The sequence below is a fragment of the Notothenia rossii genome (genome assembly GCF_949606895.1).
Source record: "Notothenia rossii genome assembly, chromosome: 3".
Lineage (NCBI taxonomy): Eukaryota > Metazoa > Chordata > Actinopteri > Perciformes > Nototheniidae > Notothenia > Notothenia rossii.
The window spans coordinates 68,413,452-68,430,144 of NC_136901.1; the positions used below are offsets into that span (position 1 = coordinate 68,413,452).

The 16,693-nt window shown below is 39.2% G+C and overlaps 1 protein-coding gene across 1 annotated transcript; it reads left to right on the plus strand.

Annotated features, from left to right (window-relative positions):
* Positions 1 to 563: 563 nt before the first annotated feature.
* eif4ebp3l (eukaryotic translation initiation factor 4E binding protein 3, like) lies at positions 564 to 7,982 on the plus strand. Its single transcript, XM_079670042.1, has 3 exons — positions 564 to 977; positions 2,689 to 2,865; positions 7,424 to 7,982. The coding sequence occupies exons 1-3, from the start codon at positions 845 to 847 to the stop codon at positions 7,450 to 7,452; spliced, it is 339 nt and encodes a 112-aa protein (XP_079526168.1). The 5' UTR covers positions 564 to 844; the 3' UTR covers positions 7,453 to 7,982.
* Positions 7,983 to 16,693: the final 8,711 nt, after the last annotated feature.

Sequence of the window (16,693 nt, forward strand, 5' to 3'; positions counted from 1 at the left end):
TAGCGAAACAGAATTGTCCCAACTAAACATTAACAACTAAAAGAAGCGGGAATTTAAAAATAACAAACTGTCTCCCTAATTTCCTATATACTATGAGCCTTATGTACCTTATGTGGAGTTATTACAAGTTGTGTGTTGCGTAATTGTGTTGTCTTCATTTTGTGTCAAACATATTTTTTAACAAAAAAACATTTTAAACGTTTGCAGTAGACCTGTAGGAGGCAGTGTTGTCGAGTAGACAGGTGAGGTGGAGGTGCGCTTGTTTTGTGAACCAGAGACGCCCTTCATAGTTGAACCATGGATATAACAATGAACCCGCTGTGAAAATGATTGCAATTTCAATGTTCACAATATAATATGCACCCAAATTAAAGGGCTGAACATAAGTATTTTGAAGTGTATGCGGCGAATGAGTGACAGTGTTTACATTCTTAACAGTGTTAAAAAATGTTCACTTCAATGTTACCACCGCCCTCACGGACTGTCTCTTTATAAAAACGCTCGCACCAAAAGCCGTTGCACCACCACGTGTCTCATGGCTGTTGCACAAAACATCACGAGTGGCTGCTTCAGCTGTGTGTGCTACAAATACTGCACATGGTAGCGTTTGGTAGCTGCTTGTAGCGACGGACATCACCGGGCCCCATACTCTGAACTTTTTTGAATTCTTTGTTTACAAGTTAAAGCACAACGTTTACTTTAATTTCTGCAAGTTGTAAAAACAATTACAACTTTGAAGTCAGCGTTCAAGGCTGTGCGCGAGCGTTATATAGCGAGTTTGAGAACGTTGACAAACAGTTGTAACTTGTCCCACTCCGCCTGCAGCAGCCACGCAGAAGCTATCATGTCGACCGGCTCAAATGAAGTTAAAAGCTGCCCCATCCCCACCAGGGTGCTCACCCTGAAGGACTGGTCCCAGCTACCCGACATTTACAGCCAGACACCCGGGGGCACCCTATTTTCCACCACGCCTGGAGGTAAGACTCGCGGGGTGCAAGGCTTTCTCTCGAGGGTTCACCCAGGCTACTTTTGTTTTCGGAAATGAGTTTTCATCACGGAACTTTCCAGAAAAAGTTAGCTAAAGGAAAGCGTGTGAATTCGTGCAAATGGACACAACCCAACGACAAGAAGCTGCAAACAGTACAAGAGTGATTGAAAAGCGTGTCAAAGTGGTTGTCTAACTATAATTTACCAATGACAAGATATAAGTTGTATACAAATGTCGCGTAGCTCACATTCTGCACGGTGACAGTTGGCTGCAGCTCTCATGTTGTCAACAAGCTGTCATTTTAGGACTTTTTGCAATGCTTTTTGATGGAAACAAAAAGTACTTTTTCATAGATTACATGCACATACACTTAGTATTGAGCACACATTTTTTTTTTTATAATAAAGTTTTAAACTACAATAATAATAATACGTTACATTTATATAGCGATTTTCCTGCTGCTCAAAGCGCTTTACAAGCAAGTAAATACAATGTAATATACTACACAATAACAGATATGTCAAGTATTTTTTTCTAATGGCAGCTTAAACCTTGACATGACACAAACAAACACGCATTGAGGGCTGAACAGTCACTTGTTGCTGGATCGGAAACACACACGTAAGTCTGAAGACAACATAGCTGTCTAACCATGACTTGTGATTTAAAGAGGGTGTGTTTGTGTTCAGTGATTGGCCCCTGCCATGGTGGAGGAGGTGGAGGCCCTCCTATCCCCTCTGCTGTCTGCTTTGCATTTCAGGAACTGCAGAGAACATTCTGTACAAGTTTAAGAGGAGGCGGTGGAAGGGGGGGCAAAGGAAATGTCTAATGCATGGGGACTAAGACAAGTGTAAATAAACACAGTTTTAATGTGTGCCCAACATTGATCGCTATGGTAAACATTTCACAACAACTTGCAACTCAGTTTTGACTTGTTCCTCTTTATGTGCAACACATGTCCCTATAGTGGGGTCCTGCCATGTGTCGCTAGCCCGGCCCCTCTTTTACATAACCCACTCTAAAGCTTTAAATGCATTGCTAGCCTATAGCTTGCATTCCAGCCCTCTTTCCTCGCCCCAGTTCTCCCTCCGCTTCCCTTTGTCCTGGAAGAGCTGCTCACCACAGCTATTACATAACGTGTTTTTCCTCGTGTCGAGGTTGAGCTAGTTCAAACTCTAATAAAGAAGCAGCAGTCCCCTCCTTGATCCAACTCACATCCTGGTCAAAGTTATCACAACACATCATTTATGACGCTGTTTTTTTCCGTTTGGGAGTTCACCACATAAGAGTTGCAGCAGTGTTTGTGTGGTGATTAATACGTGGCACAGCTGTGAGGAAAAACTTGAAAAGCAGATCCTGGATGCAGACCTAAACATGTAGCATCTGCCAATCGAGTTTCCCCAGTTAAAGGACAAACATGTGGTTTTAATCTCAAGGCCTCTCCCTTGAAAGAGAGAAGGTTTTGTACTCTGATTTCCTAGAACTCATAGCAGCCCTCCCCTCTGCACCGCAAACAGAATCCTACTGAAACCCCCTCCTGTAGAAGATACTGATACAACACTCCCCAGATGTGCACCATGCCATGATGCACTTTGTAAAAATAATCATAAATTCGATACTCCAGCAGTTGGTATGTTTTATATTGGTTTACCCCAGGACAAATACAATATTTTCTTTCTTTTACTCTCTCATAAACACAGGTACGCGCATCATCTACGACAGGAAGTTCTTAATGGATTGTCGAAACTCTCCTATCGCCCGGACCCCCCCATGCTGTCTGCCCCAGATTCCCGGGGTAACAGTACCTGCTTCACACCCCATGGGGAAACTGCAGGATCTCAAAGAGGAGGAGGAAGAGGAAGAGAAAGACATTGCAGGTAAACTATTTATCGCTTGCTTTTTACGAGTGGACTTAACCAGTAAACAAACACACAGTTCAGTCCTTGTCCATATATCTTTAATTCATTTGTGGTTTTATGAAATCAAAATAATTAATGTAACATATCAATTTCCCGGTGCATAGAATGATTTTACAGATGTGTTGGGCTGCAGGAATTGGGGCAAAAATAAATAATTGCGGTTATTACGATTTTAAAAGCGATAGTTCATTTGTGCATCATTATTGAAAAATATCTAAAAATGATCAAGAGGCTCGTTACCAGACATACGTTTGGTTCGGTCTGTACTAGGGCTGCTCGGTTATGGCAAAAATCATAATCACGATTATTTTTGGTCAATATTGATATCACAATTATTAAATACGATTATTCATTGACTTGAAAACATCAATTTATTGAACTTTAAAAAATAAAAATAATAATAATTTGAACAGTATGTTTTTAACAGTTGATTACCCTGAACTTTAAGTATAATTCAACTGAAAAACCAATACAAAAAACAAAAAATATACATTATATCTACATTTAAATAAATAATATCAAAATACCAATGAAGCGCACTTCCACATCCTACTAAACATATATAAATATGGTAACTAATGTCACTCACAACCTGTAATGTTGAATTATACTACTACACGCAGTACTCTTATTTTGGTAACCCCTTATCCGGAAACAGGAAGTAGCTTAGAGGCTCCGGCTTGACGAGTTAGTAAAAGTTGACTGTACGCTAGGGACCGGAGAATAAAGAAACGGCAACTAAAGCTTCCCTTGTAACGTGTTCATATGGATTTATTAAACAGACCTGCAAGTCACAACACGACCTGGCTGAGAGGGCTTTTAGGGAGGGGTGAAAGCGCACGCGCTGGCAGGATGTATAACGCAAGGCAAATTTGAGAGCATAATTGCGAAAGGGAATGCAGCAAAATAATCGTCTTATTTCGATTACGCTGTTTTCGTAATCGTTGCAAGCCAAAATTGAGATGAAAATACGATTTAATTGCACAGCCCTAGTCTGTAGGCTGGGATATCTCTGCAGCTCCATAGTACTTAATTCATAATAATATATAAACATGTATTTAGCATTTAACAAACATTGTGCTTCCTATGATTTGAATATAGATCCATAGTGCAATTAAGATAGAATTTCAATGAACTGTGCAGCCCTGTTTTCAAGTTTTTTCTTTTAGATACCAACTGAATGTTACGTCGTCATGAGCATCAAACATGTACTGCAGTTAGGTGGGTGACGTCACCCATAGGATTCTGCAGAGTTGCCGAGAAGCCCTTAGTAGGCGGAGTCGGCCACTAACGGCTCGACAGCAACGTCAGAGTCTAATCCCGCCTGCTCCAAATAAGGGCAAAGAGGCGGAGCCGAGGCGGGACCTGCTGCCTCCGAACTGGAAGTAAACAGAGCTAGCTCAGGCTAAGAAGCTAAGCTAACATGAAATACATGCATACCAAGTTATTGCTAACAGTGTAGTTCCCATATATAAACGTTACATTCATAATCAAATGAGACAATCTGCAAGAGAACTAGCTATATTTTGTTATTCTTAATGCTTGTCATTCACACGTTAAGAAAATAAGTACCGATACATAGCAGAACAATTGTGGCGATGTTCTGCTTAATAAGCCTTGTTCAACATAATTTATTTAGCTAATACTACAGCAGGCGAACCAAGTCTGCGTTTCGCTGCATTCCTTGATCTCCAGTTATAACAACGGACTCCCTCGCCCGGACCTAACGGAGCCGCAGTGTGCTAGCTCCGGGATGCCGGCTGGAGCTAGCCCCCTGCGACTCCGTTAGCTCCGGCGGCCACCACTGGGATAATTGGGTCCCCTATTAACATTTGTTCCCGTTTAGCATTATGGGCGTCATAGCCATAGACTATAAAAGTCTTACCCAAGGCTGAATCATAAACTAAAATGTATATAGTATAAAGGGTTACGTCCTTAGCTGACTAATAAGTAACAAGCTAAGCTACCAAGCACACAAACACATGCGAACGGGATTAACATGTATAATATTATCATTTTAGACTTCTCGGAAGTTCTGTTAGTATATTCAAGTGCACAGCACGACATTTTAATTGTCTGGTATTTGTAACAATATTCCCTAAAAGGCACAATCACCACGAACACGGCTAAAGCTAAAGGGTCAAGTACAGTACTATGACTGACTAACGTTGTAGCCTCTATGGTTGTAGCCTAGCAGAGTGGACAAGTTGCTGTTAGCTGACAGTGAGACATGTAAATGTCCATCAAAGTGACCACGCCCTAATTTATGCAATAACGTTAAGACCTGATATAAATAAAAGGGTCGTGTTAGAAAACAATTCACTCACAGATTCATAATCATGAAGGTGGAATCTAACTATATCGATAATAATATTTATTGCATCCATGGGTAGAAACATGTTTTTTTCTGCTGTAAAGTTGGGCATTTTAACATGGGGGTCTATGGAAATTGCTCCTTTCTGCAGTCAGTCCCTAGCGGCCCATGTATGAACTGCAGTGTGTTGCACTTCCGTATTGGCGTCCCGGCTGTTCCCCAGAGTTTGCCGCTTGGTTTTAGCACACCACGTGACGCATCTGAATGAATCACGTTGTCAGATTGTGTTAAGACCCCTTTGTACTTTCACGATTGGTTGCTGATAAAAAGGAAATGACCATATTTGGATCCGATGAGATTGTGCAGGAGAGACGGAGCTTTCCAACGATACCTCTGATGACATGGTGCAAACTAGGGCTGCTCAATTAATCATATTTTAATCGCAATTACGATTATGTCTTGCAACGATTACGAAAACAACGTAATCGAAATAAAACGATTATTATAATTTTTTTTTTTTTTTTTTTTGTTCAGTTGAATTATACTTAAAGTTCAGGGCAATCAACTGTTAAAAACATATTGTTCACATTTCTCCAATAAATTGATGTTTTCAAAGTAAATGGATAATCGTTTTTAATAATCGTGATATCAATTATTGACCCAAGTAATCAAGATTATGATTTTTGCCATAATCGAGCAGCCCTAGTGCAAACAGCGGTCGCGGTACTTTGTTACGTTAGAATGCTAACTTTTGGTGAATTTAGGAGAAATCTACAGATGCAAATAGACAAACTATAGTAAAATAAACACTTAAATGTAGAGATGGGTACCGAGCCCCGGTATTAAAAGGGCCCCGCAAGCAAAATGCATAAATGATTATTTTTTAGTATTTTCGATCTCTCTCTCCCCCGCCTGCTTTTGAGGGGGCGGGGCAGTTTACACACACGCGGCTGCTATGCATGCAACACACACACACGGAGGAGATGGCGGAGAGAACGCGCTCCGAGGTGTGGTTAAACTTTACCTGTCTCGATGTGGACAATGCTCGTTACCAAAAGTGCAATAAGAGTTTAGCATATCAGGGCAGTAACACGAGCAATTTGTCTAAACATTTAGCAAAAGTGCACCACATTCAGACGGAGAAAGGCACCGTTTTCGACTGTCTTTCTAGTAGCTCTGTAGCCCCATCCACGAGTAACGGTTCCACGTCAGGTGTTATGTATGCTAGCAGCAACACACGGGGTTAACTACATTATACAAACATGGGTTAATGATTAGAGGTAACTGAGTTATTTATTTTGCAAAAGTTTCAGCTATTCTGTTTACAATTCTGTCATCAGATTATGTAATACGATTTGTTAAAACATTGTTGTTTCTTTTGATGTGAAACATTATGTATTTAATTTAAATAAAAAGCAATGTTAGTTTTGTTCACAATTTGTTTAGTTTACCTTTTTTTTTCTCCAGAAGAATCGATAAGAGTAACGTTAAAAGACCGGACCGATAAGCAGTATCGATAAAAGTAGTAGTATCGTTAAAACCTTAACGATACCCATCCCTACTTAAATGTGTATTTTGTACGTTTTCCTTCCAAAAGCCTGAAAGAAAACATGTTATGGAATCAAAATAGCACAAAATCTCCAAATTGACCCGTGCATGAAAAACGATGTTTTTGCCTGCCGTGTCTCGCCTTTAAAATGTAGAGAAACGTTCTTGAGTCCTACTGTCAGTTGTTAATTTGTTGGTGAGGCGGGACGATATTACTGTATATTTAGTAAATGTGTTTTTTTCCTGATTCTGTGAGAGGACACCCCTTTTCGGCAGTGTTTACCAAAGGTTCGGGCGATGAGCAAGTTGAGACGGATAGTTATATTTGAGGAGAATACATCAAACTGTCACCCTCCATTCCCCGTGTCAACCAGAGACCACAGGGATTAGATTTGACCCTTGCCTCTTGTGTTCCCTCTCTTGGTTGGTAAACAAACAGGACACGTAGTCTGGATTTCCAGCTGCACCCATTCAGTCCACGGTTTTTGTTTTGTTTATCTCACCAGTTATGAAAGCATCGATAAGGTCTGTACTTTGTCGTCTTCTCTCCGGTCCGCTAAGGCGTGGCTGTGCTTTGGCTGTGAACACATGTTAACTGTCAGCTGATTGTCAAATACCTCCTTAACCGTTTCTCCTCTTCCTTCTCCTCCACAGATGACAACCAGTTTGAGATGGACATCTGAGCTCCATTATTACCTCCTGTGGAGAGTTATTAGTTAAAACACCTCCAAGGTCATTAAATGACTGTCATGCATTACATATAAAGCTTTTTTTCACCTTTTTTTAAATGCTTTTGTGAGGAACCAAAATGAAAAGTTCAACTATAGGGTGTTTTGAACCCTAAAAAAAGCAAAGAAATGCTATTTAACGGGATGATTGGTTGCTCACTCACCTCAGAGCTGCAGCAGGATTGAATACAATCCATTTTGATTTCACTTTTTTAAAATCTTTTGTAAATAACATTGTAGCCTATTTTTTAAGTTGGGGGAATATGAGATGACTACATTAAGAGATGTAGAGTTTTTCACTGCAGGCATCAGTTGTTTTGTTGTATTACTCCCAAACGGATGGCTTACTTTCTTTGTGATGGGCAAGCAAGTGTCTCCTAATATCGGGGGTCAGGGCCTACTGAAAATCAGCTCTACTCTGTATTGTACAGAGGAAAAGCTGAAATGTGAATAATTTCAAATAAAGGCTATTCAGACCTGTCAAACTGCTTGTGTGGGTTGTTTTTATTAAACTTATATTGTCCTGTAAATCTATTATGTAAACTGAATAAAATATTTTTATTATTATTTTTTCCACACATTTTTTACTTAATTGAAATGTTTTTTTCCCGAACTGGCCCTTGAAGTTCAATGCTTTTATTTTATAACAGCACACTGATTCAATCTGTGGTCTGTTAAGGTCTGCCTATATTTCAATAAGAGCTTGTCTATAACGTCTTGTGTAATGGAAAACCGTGTGGCCCCAGAAACCTGTTGAGAGTTAACCAGTTGCATAAGGCCTCACATATAGAATGGTGTGTTTTTGTGCACTGGAGTCAACTCCCCTCACAGACAGACTTGGCCCCTCTGTCATGGATTGGTTAAGTAGTTAAGCTTCAGGCTAAGTTATTAGCATTTAAGTCAAACATAAGCATAATCTTTGTTGCTTGAGATGCCACAGTCTGAAATGACTAATTAACCACAAATGATTCTTATACGGGATGATGCAATATGCCAGTATCAACTATAACTGAAATAAATATTGATATTTAAAGAATACTAATATGATTATACTGACCATGTGATTTTCTTTTGTTCATCAGTTCCTACTGATGCCTAGATGTCAAATTATTATATTTTGTGATTTAGTAGTTATGTTTACATACTCCACCTACCTATGATTCCTTGAATATTTATTGAGTTTTTGCTACTGTATAATACCCTGAGTACTGCACCCATATGTTGAGTGTCATTAATTTGCCAAACTAGACCAAATGCACAATAAACCAAAATAAATAAATGTACTGATAACATTCATGCCATTTTCTGGATCAAACACATTATTCTTAATTATTTTGGCAACAATAATCATGTAGTGAAAATCTGATAGAGCAACAATCCACATTCTAAATGTTGCTGTAGATGCGCTGAGGTGAGCCAAGAGCACACTTTTCATATGTAGTTCATTGACATGTTTCAGTCACCCTGGAAACAAATGTAAAACTTATATAGTCATGATACCTTTGTACAGTATTAGAATCAAAGTGCACCATTAGCATCCAGACCCCTGGACTGTTATGTATTCATCCTCTTGACCAGGGTCAGGGCTCGGTGCGTCTGTTTGTTTTCAGACGCTGATTTGTAGATTAGGCCGTCTGACTGTAGGAGATGGCCTTTGATGTCAGCTGCAGCTCCAAAGGCCAGGCATATTGAAACCACTGACTCTGCAATGCTAGGGGGGGGGGGGGGGCGGGGGACACACCTGCTGGTTTTCAACAAGGCAGTTATCTCTTGTGACCCCAAAACTTGGAAAGTTATTGCTGATGTCAAGGTAAATACAAATAAGCAGGTCTCTATGCGTCATATGTAGGTTAGTGATGTAGGTCAGTCTGCTCAGCTGGTCAGATCCCACGGCCTTGCACTCGTCTGGCAACAACCTTGCATTCCATCAACGTTACCTACCGACTTTAGGGCGGGAAGTTCAGAATGACATGATTTCACTAATTATCTCGGAGCAGGGTCAAACATGTGCTTAGTATTTGACCAACCACATTTCATCAAATAAGATCTCGCAATGTAAACTGGCTGTCTTCCAAATGTTACTGTGCCCTAAATCAAATTCTGGACCCAGACAGACCAGGTGATAAGATAGCCTTTTGCACAAAGTCAGGGTTATACGTTATCACTTGGCTGCCTTTCTAAAATGTGCATATTTCCTTTCGGGCATAGGAGGTTATTTTATATTGGAAATGATAATCCAGTGTTTTGGTTGGCACTAAGAGAGAAGAGGGTATGAGTCTTTTGTTCCACATGGACACAAACCGGTACACTATGTTATTATTATGCCATGTGGCCTACTATCCTGCGATGGGCATCAATGTGCATTTGGTTTGTCAGTTTTGGGAGCACAGCCAATTGTTGGGGGCTTTATCATGCTTGCAGCTACATCACATACATACCTTTTATAAGTAGCATCTGAAGACCAGGGTGGAGTTTAGTTTAGTTTTCTGGTCAAACGGTTAGATAGAACGACTGCAGTGATGTTTTGACCCTGTATGGACTATTTCACTCTGGCAGAAAGTGTGTTAGTGGGACAGTGATTCAATTCTTTAAGCATCAGTTTTGGGTTTGTTACCTCCACCCTTAGGCAGCCCTAACTATTCCTTGAAGTGAGCCTTTGTTTTAGAGGAACCTTTGGATACTACTTCGATTTGGGAGGCGTGTGGCGCAGTGGATAGAGCCTTGCTGTTGGGATCAGGGGGTCAAGGGTCAAACCCCACTGCAGTCAGCATGTTGGTGTGTCCCTGAGACACTTCACCCCAAATTGCTCCTGTCGGGATTGCCCACAGTATTGAGTATGTAAGTCTAACAAGTGACATGTAATGTAATTTAGTGCTTAGGGTAATTCCAGCTCTGTGTGTTAAACAGCTGATGCCTGGGGTCCACTTTGTTACAGCCCTGCAGATTTATGTACAACATAACAAGAAACTGAGAAACAAACATGGAGGTCAGTAATCAGTCATGTATGGGTGTGTGGAAATGTGCAGCTAACACAACCAAAACAGCAGATGTGTCCAAAAAAAGAGCTCTGGGGAAGGCAGTGACCTTTATACGGTATAAAGGTCACTGCCCCAGGTGCAGGCGTGGCTCATCAAGCTGAGAACTCATTATAGCTATATATTTTGTATTGTATTATGAATGGACCTGGGGCTGTCTCATTATCAGATTTTCATTACATGATTATTGTGGACACAAATTTCACAACTATAATATTATTTGGATAGAATGCAAGACAAAAAAGCCACCAAGGAAATAAAACATAGAACCCTAGTTGAGTAGAGGGGACGTCTCCCCCTCCCCCATGGGAAGAACAAAGCTATATCAACATAAAATAAGCAACTACATGGCATAAATCTTAAAGAATAATGTTTCATTTAATAATACATGTATTAACAGTAAATGTTCTCATATTGGTTTCTCATACTCTGAGTTAAGAATGTCCACCTCTGCTGCCCTTACACACACCAAAGTTTCCAGTCCATTTATATTTACATTTTTTACAGAGGGGTTTTTTCAAATACCATTCATAGGCATAGCCTGTATACATTACATTTGAAACCAAAAAACACAAATATTTTTAGTTTACGACAGGATTTGCTTGTATATGTAGTGACACAAAAATATTTTCTCCCTCTAAAAACCTTTCAATTTTACATGTCAACAAATGTAAATAGAAATGTGAACATGACGTCATCCATTGCTCGGATTTCAGTTTTTGTAATGTGGGCGAGTTAGCACATATTTAATAAATTTCAGAAAACTTGTATTTCAAATAAAAAAATTCTGAATGTAAGTAATCAACTGGTCTGGTTTCATGGTGATATCTATAAGTAACAATTTCACACTGTAGTGTCTCCCATATGTTTTTTTCACTTTGGACAAAACTTAAACAATGTCTTCATGCAAAATTAGCATTTATTTTCCATTTGCACGATATCATGGTGAAAACATGGCCACTTAAATATGAAGTAAACCTCATGTCAACAATGATCTCATGGCATGCTACTGCATGCCATGAGATCATAGTTGGCTCCTTTTCTGGCCCCCATGTTATTTGTTAATAATTACAAATTGATAACTTGGATTACGTCAAGAAACCTTTTCCACTGCTGTAATCTGTTGCTCAATGGGAGAAACTGGCATGTTTATCACTGGACATGTGACAGTGACACATAAGCCTGTCAGTAAGTCAGTGCACAAGGTATCCATCACCGAGCAAGGGCAAAAGAGTGTGTAAAAATGCGAGTGACAAGACTTATTCTGCTGTTTAGAAATGCGATCAACTCTAAATGACAACATAATGTCATTTATTTCAGTAGTAAATAAAGTCATAATAAAAAATAATTATGTAATTGCATCACACATCACATTTAATCCAAATTGTGACAAAAAGGGTGTAAATGTGTCACAATGTCTTTATTTTTTCTGAGTTAAAATGCTTCATTTTGGCTTGTAGAGAACATGTTTAATGTTTGTTTGCCATTCATTCAGTTGTTTTTCCTTCACATCAACCTTGTAGCAATGTAAACAACCCTCCTCCACTTTCTCTCTGAGTTTCAATGAACTCTGGTGATCTTGCTCAATTGCCCTTTCCCAAACTATGTACCCTCTCCCCCTCCTCCCCCTTGCCCCGAAAGAGGGTTGGGTAGAGTCCGGCTCTATTTCTGTCAGCTGCTCCTGCTGCAGCCCTTGGTAAAGGCTCGGGCTGTATCGTCGGGGCAACCATGAAAACAGACACTCGGACACACGCCAAATCTATAACATGACAGAACAGGGACCTAGGTTTGGAACACACATACAAACCAACATCTACTTAAACATTTATATTAAAGGCCCACAGTTGCTTTTTTGACTAAATTGTATTTATTTCCTAAAGTTGTTTCACTTTATTAACTGCTTGTGTCTCAGATTAATTTTCACTTTGTTGGATTTCACTGGGTTCATTGACATGTAGGCTATATTTCATCACTGGTTTAATCCGTTTAATTCCTCTATTAAGATTTGCACTAAGGGACTATTTACATTTTTCAAATTGCAGATAAAGACAACAAACTATTTTCCTCATAGCTTACAGCTAAGTCTACAGTGAAAGCAAACCTTGCTTTCTATACATCATTTCTATTGACAAGCATTTGCCATGCATACTGTATGGCTCACACAAAGCTCATGATTCCTCTGCTATTTATCAAAGAATCACATGTGGATGGAATAAGTATTCAGATCTTTAATTAAGTAAAAGAAAAAAAGAAGAACAAGTCTAATAATACTAGATGGTGTGTAAAAGTCCTTAATTCCAACTGTTACTTAAGTTAAAGTACAGAAATATTTTCTTTACAAGTATCAATGGTAAAGCTATTTATTCTCCTTTCACAATGTTATTATTATACTTTCAGGGGTTGTAGTTTGTCAACAATGAGCTACTTTTAAATACTTAACAAAGGCTACCACTGGGTAGTTTAGTTGGGTAGTACTGCAACATATTTAATAATTTACCTTTTTTACTTAAAATTAACCAATAACTTAAATTGTCAAATGAATGTAGTGAAGTAAAAAGTACAATATGTGCCTCTGAGTCGTAGTTGACTTATCATGGAAATACCAATATGTACAAGTTTGTCAACATGTTACTTAAGAACAGTACTTGAGTAAATGTACTTAATTAATTTCCACAAGTATGCCTTCCAAACAGTCTCAGTCTTTGGACAGCTGCTGCCAGACTATTGCTTAACATGTCTCCTTCCATCAACATGTTTTCCATGCATGACTTTGTACTGGCTGTAAATATAGCTTAGCCTGCATATGTCAAAGGTCAGGTCCTTGTATTCTCTGGGAGCATCAATAATCTCCAACTCTGTCTGTTGTTATTGGCCACCATGTTGTACACACTTCATTGTGCAAGCTCCTATCACATGTTGCTACACTGTGAGGTGTCACGTTGCGGACAGGGAGCGTTTACTTTTAGGTCTCACTGTCAGTGGCAGCTGTCAGGCTGGCTGGCTACCGGCATGCTTTTATTTTCATACAGTACTCATGTAGTGTCATGTCTGATGGAGGAACTGAGATGATGTTTCACAACCCTAACCCCCCTCATGGGAGAATGCATGGGTGTGTTTATCAGCAGCCATGGTTAAAGTTACAGATTATATATATATATATATATTAACAGAAAACAAACAATACTTGGCTATAGATTAACTACCAAACGGTAAATGTGCATACCTTACACTGGTTTTATACATCTTGCAACATTGTCTTGCACCATTTTATTCCTATTCAGTTATTTATTGCTCTATTTTGTATTGGTTTAACAGTTTTATGTCCTGTATATATTCATGTTGCATTGTTGGAGGAACATGGGACTTAAGTTTTCCATTGCCACTGTAGCTACTGTAAATATGACAATAAAGCCTTGAATACATTTTTTACACTGACAATAAATACATATGTGTGTATTTGTAAGTGTTCTTTATTCTTTGCTGTGAGCTTTCTTGTTGCTGCCCACCTAAAGTCCCTAAAAGCCCTGACCCACCTACCCCATTTTGGGAGTCAGAGGCCGTCAGAGGCAGTCGGGCATTCGCGGCGCCCATCGCCCATCCCCCATCCCCCATCTCCCCAAATGACAAAAAAACGTTCTAATTTTGTCTGTTTAGCTGTTACATCTCCTTGTTCTCTCTTGTCCTTCCTCTTTTGAGGGCTGCTCTTGTGCTTTGGTTTGCTGTACATTATAAATGCAAGCTATTAAATTGTTTATAATGCAACCGAACTTGTTGCTGCTACCTACAGTACAGGTTGATTAAACCATAGATATATATATATATATCTATGGATTAAACGGTTCGCTCGTCACGCAAGGTATCACATGACATGAAAGGGAGCAAGTTCATTGGACAAATTACAAATAAATGTAGGATGCTTGGTTACTTTGAAGACTGCGTGAACCGGTCAATGCCATTGGAGTCCCCCAAAAAGAAATATTTAAAATATATATATATATATATATATAAAAATATATTTTTTTTTTGGATGGGCCCCTGGCCGGCTCTGGGCCCCGTCAATAGTTACGCCACTGGTAAGGACCTTTAAAAATGCAGAGACACACATGTGCAGAGAGGCCCCAGAGCCTCATGAAAGAAACAGAGCAAACTAATTCATATTGACTCCCTGCGCTAATTATAATTACACATACATGCTATTTGGACCCTGTGACCTAGATAATTGTCAAACACTTCATTAGTTCAAAAGCATCTCATCTCCATGTTGCCAGCTTTCCTTTAAATTAAAGTTTTACGCCATGTTGTTGTGCCATTGTTATTTTAATACATTACAGTGCTGCATTGTATTGAATGGCCTTCATCTGAGTGGCATGCTTATAATTATTTTCCCTACAAAAAAACAACATAGATATTGGCCAATATTAGCCTACATTAAAGGTAGGGGTAGGTAAGAATGGAGAAACCTAGAGTGCGCTAGAATTTGAAAGTACGCAGCCGAAAGAAATCTGCCCCTTCCTTCAGACTTCATTACAGAGCCCCTCCTCCAACACACACGAACGCGCACATGACCAATGAGGGTACGAAATAAGTTTGTGCAAGAGATGGAAGGCTGACAGGCAGGATAGGCCATCCAGTTATTTTAGCCGGGCCGGCTAAAATATTTGGTCGTGCTTTTTACAGTATTACGGCTTCCACAGATGACATTTTTTTATGTATTTATTGTCAAAGCATTTACTGTATTCATTGCTATCGGGATGTTAAGAGCATTCCATGGAATATAACAAAAAGTGTTTCTGAAGTGAATTAGGGGAGAGTGGGGTAAGTTGAGCCATTTTGTAGTTATGCTGTCCTCTAAGCAAGGAGAAATGACACATAGTAAAATGAAAGCACACACCTATAATTCAGGATGTCTCCTATCAATGGATATGATAAGAATTCATATTTGATCAAGGGCAGTGAAAATATTACTTCTAAAAAAAAAGTGGTCTTGTGGCTCAACTTGCCCCGGGTTAGGGGTAAGTTGATCCAGGTCAGGGGGTAAATTGAACCACTGTTCAAACCTGGGCATACCTGTTCAAACCTGGGCATACCTACAACAAATCTTAAAGGTAACTTTAAACAATAAATAACAAACCAAATACAAGTTTAGTTTTCAAATATTTTTAATATAAATTTCGATTGAATTGATTGATTTTTTTTTTAACATGTTAAAGGAAAAGTAATCATACAAATGGTGATACAATTTCATACATCTTACCAATCAAACACATTGTAAATTCAACTTTAAATGTAGCCTATATGAGCTCTTATTATCAACTTGGCCTACTTTCATTAATTTCTCCATTGAAAATCTGGCTCAACTTACCACAAGGCCCATGGTTCACTTTACCCCATAGCCACCATTTTAGAAAAAATAGCCTAGCATTACAATTCAGTCATCTTTAGCTTAATGATTCACATGGTTTAATACGCTGCCAACACATCAACATATACAATATATGTGTTTAAACCTGGATATATATTTTTTGACATGACATCAGGAAAATGTACTTTGACAATCATTTACCCACTGGCTCAATTTACCCCCTTCTCCCCTACCCTACCTTTAACAACACTCCAACATAATGCAACAGCAACTTCAGAGAATAGACTGAGACTAGTCTGACATCTGCTGGGGGAAATTAGTACTGCTGCATCTTAGAGAAACAGGTGCATGTGATGAATAAAACACAATAAGGTGGTTGGATAAAAAAACTCCACAACACTTGTTAATATTTATATTGTATTATCATATATTTATGTAACATGAAGGTGGCATGTAGATTCCAATTCTCCATAAGCTCATTCAAATCAGAAATCAAATTCAAAGGACGTAAGCCTCTTGATAACTCATGAATGATTAACGTTTATAAGTCACCCATCGTGACTAACCTTAGTTATTTCGTCATTGTCTGGGTGATGGAGGCCTGATTTAATCTTTTATCAAGTCACAGGATCAGGAGTCTTCGCTTTCCCCTGACGTCCCACTGGTCATCGCTCTCTCTTCTGATTGGTCAATACGAGCAGCGAGTGTGCTGCTGTGTGACAAACAGCGACCCTGACCAATCCCCTCCTTTAATTGCCCACGATCACTCCTCCGTGCCGTACCCTTCAAATGACGTCAC

Bases quoted from the DNA above. Each gene is read 5' to 3' on its own strand.
- eif4ebp3l (XM_079670042.1), top strand. From the start codon at position 845: ATGTCGACCGGCTCAAATGAAGTTAAAAGCTGCCCCATCCCCACCAGG. The intron at 978-2,688 runs GTAAGACTCGCG...TCATAAACACAG, and splicing joins ATTTTCCACCACGCCTGGAG to GTACGCGCATCATCTACGAC. The intron at 2,866-7,423 runs GTAAACTATTTA...TCTCCTCCACAG, and splicing joins GGAAGAGAAAGACATTGCAG to ATGACAACCAGTTTGAGATG.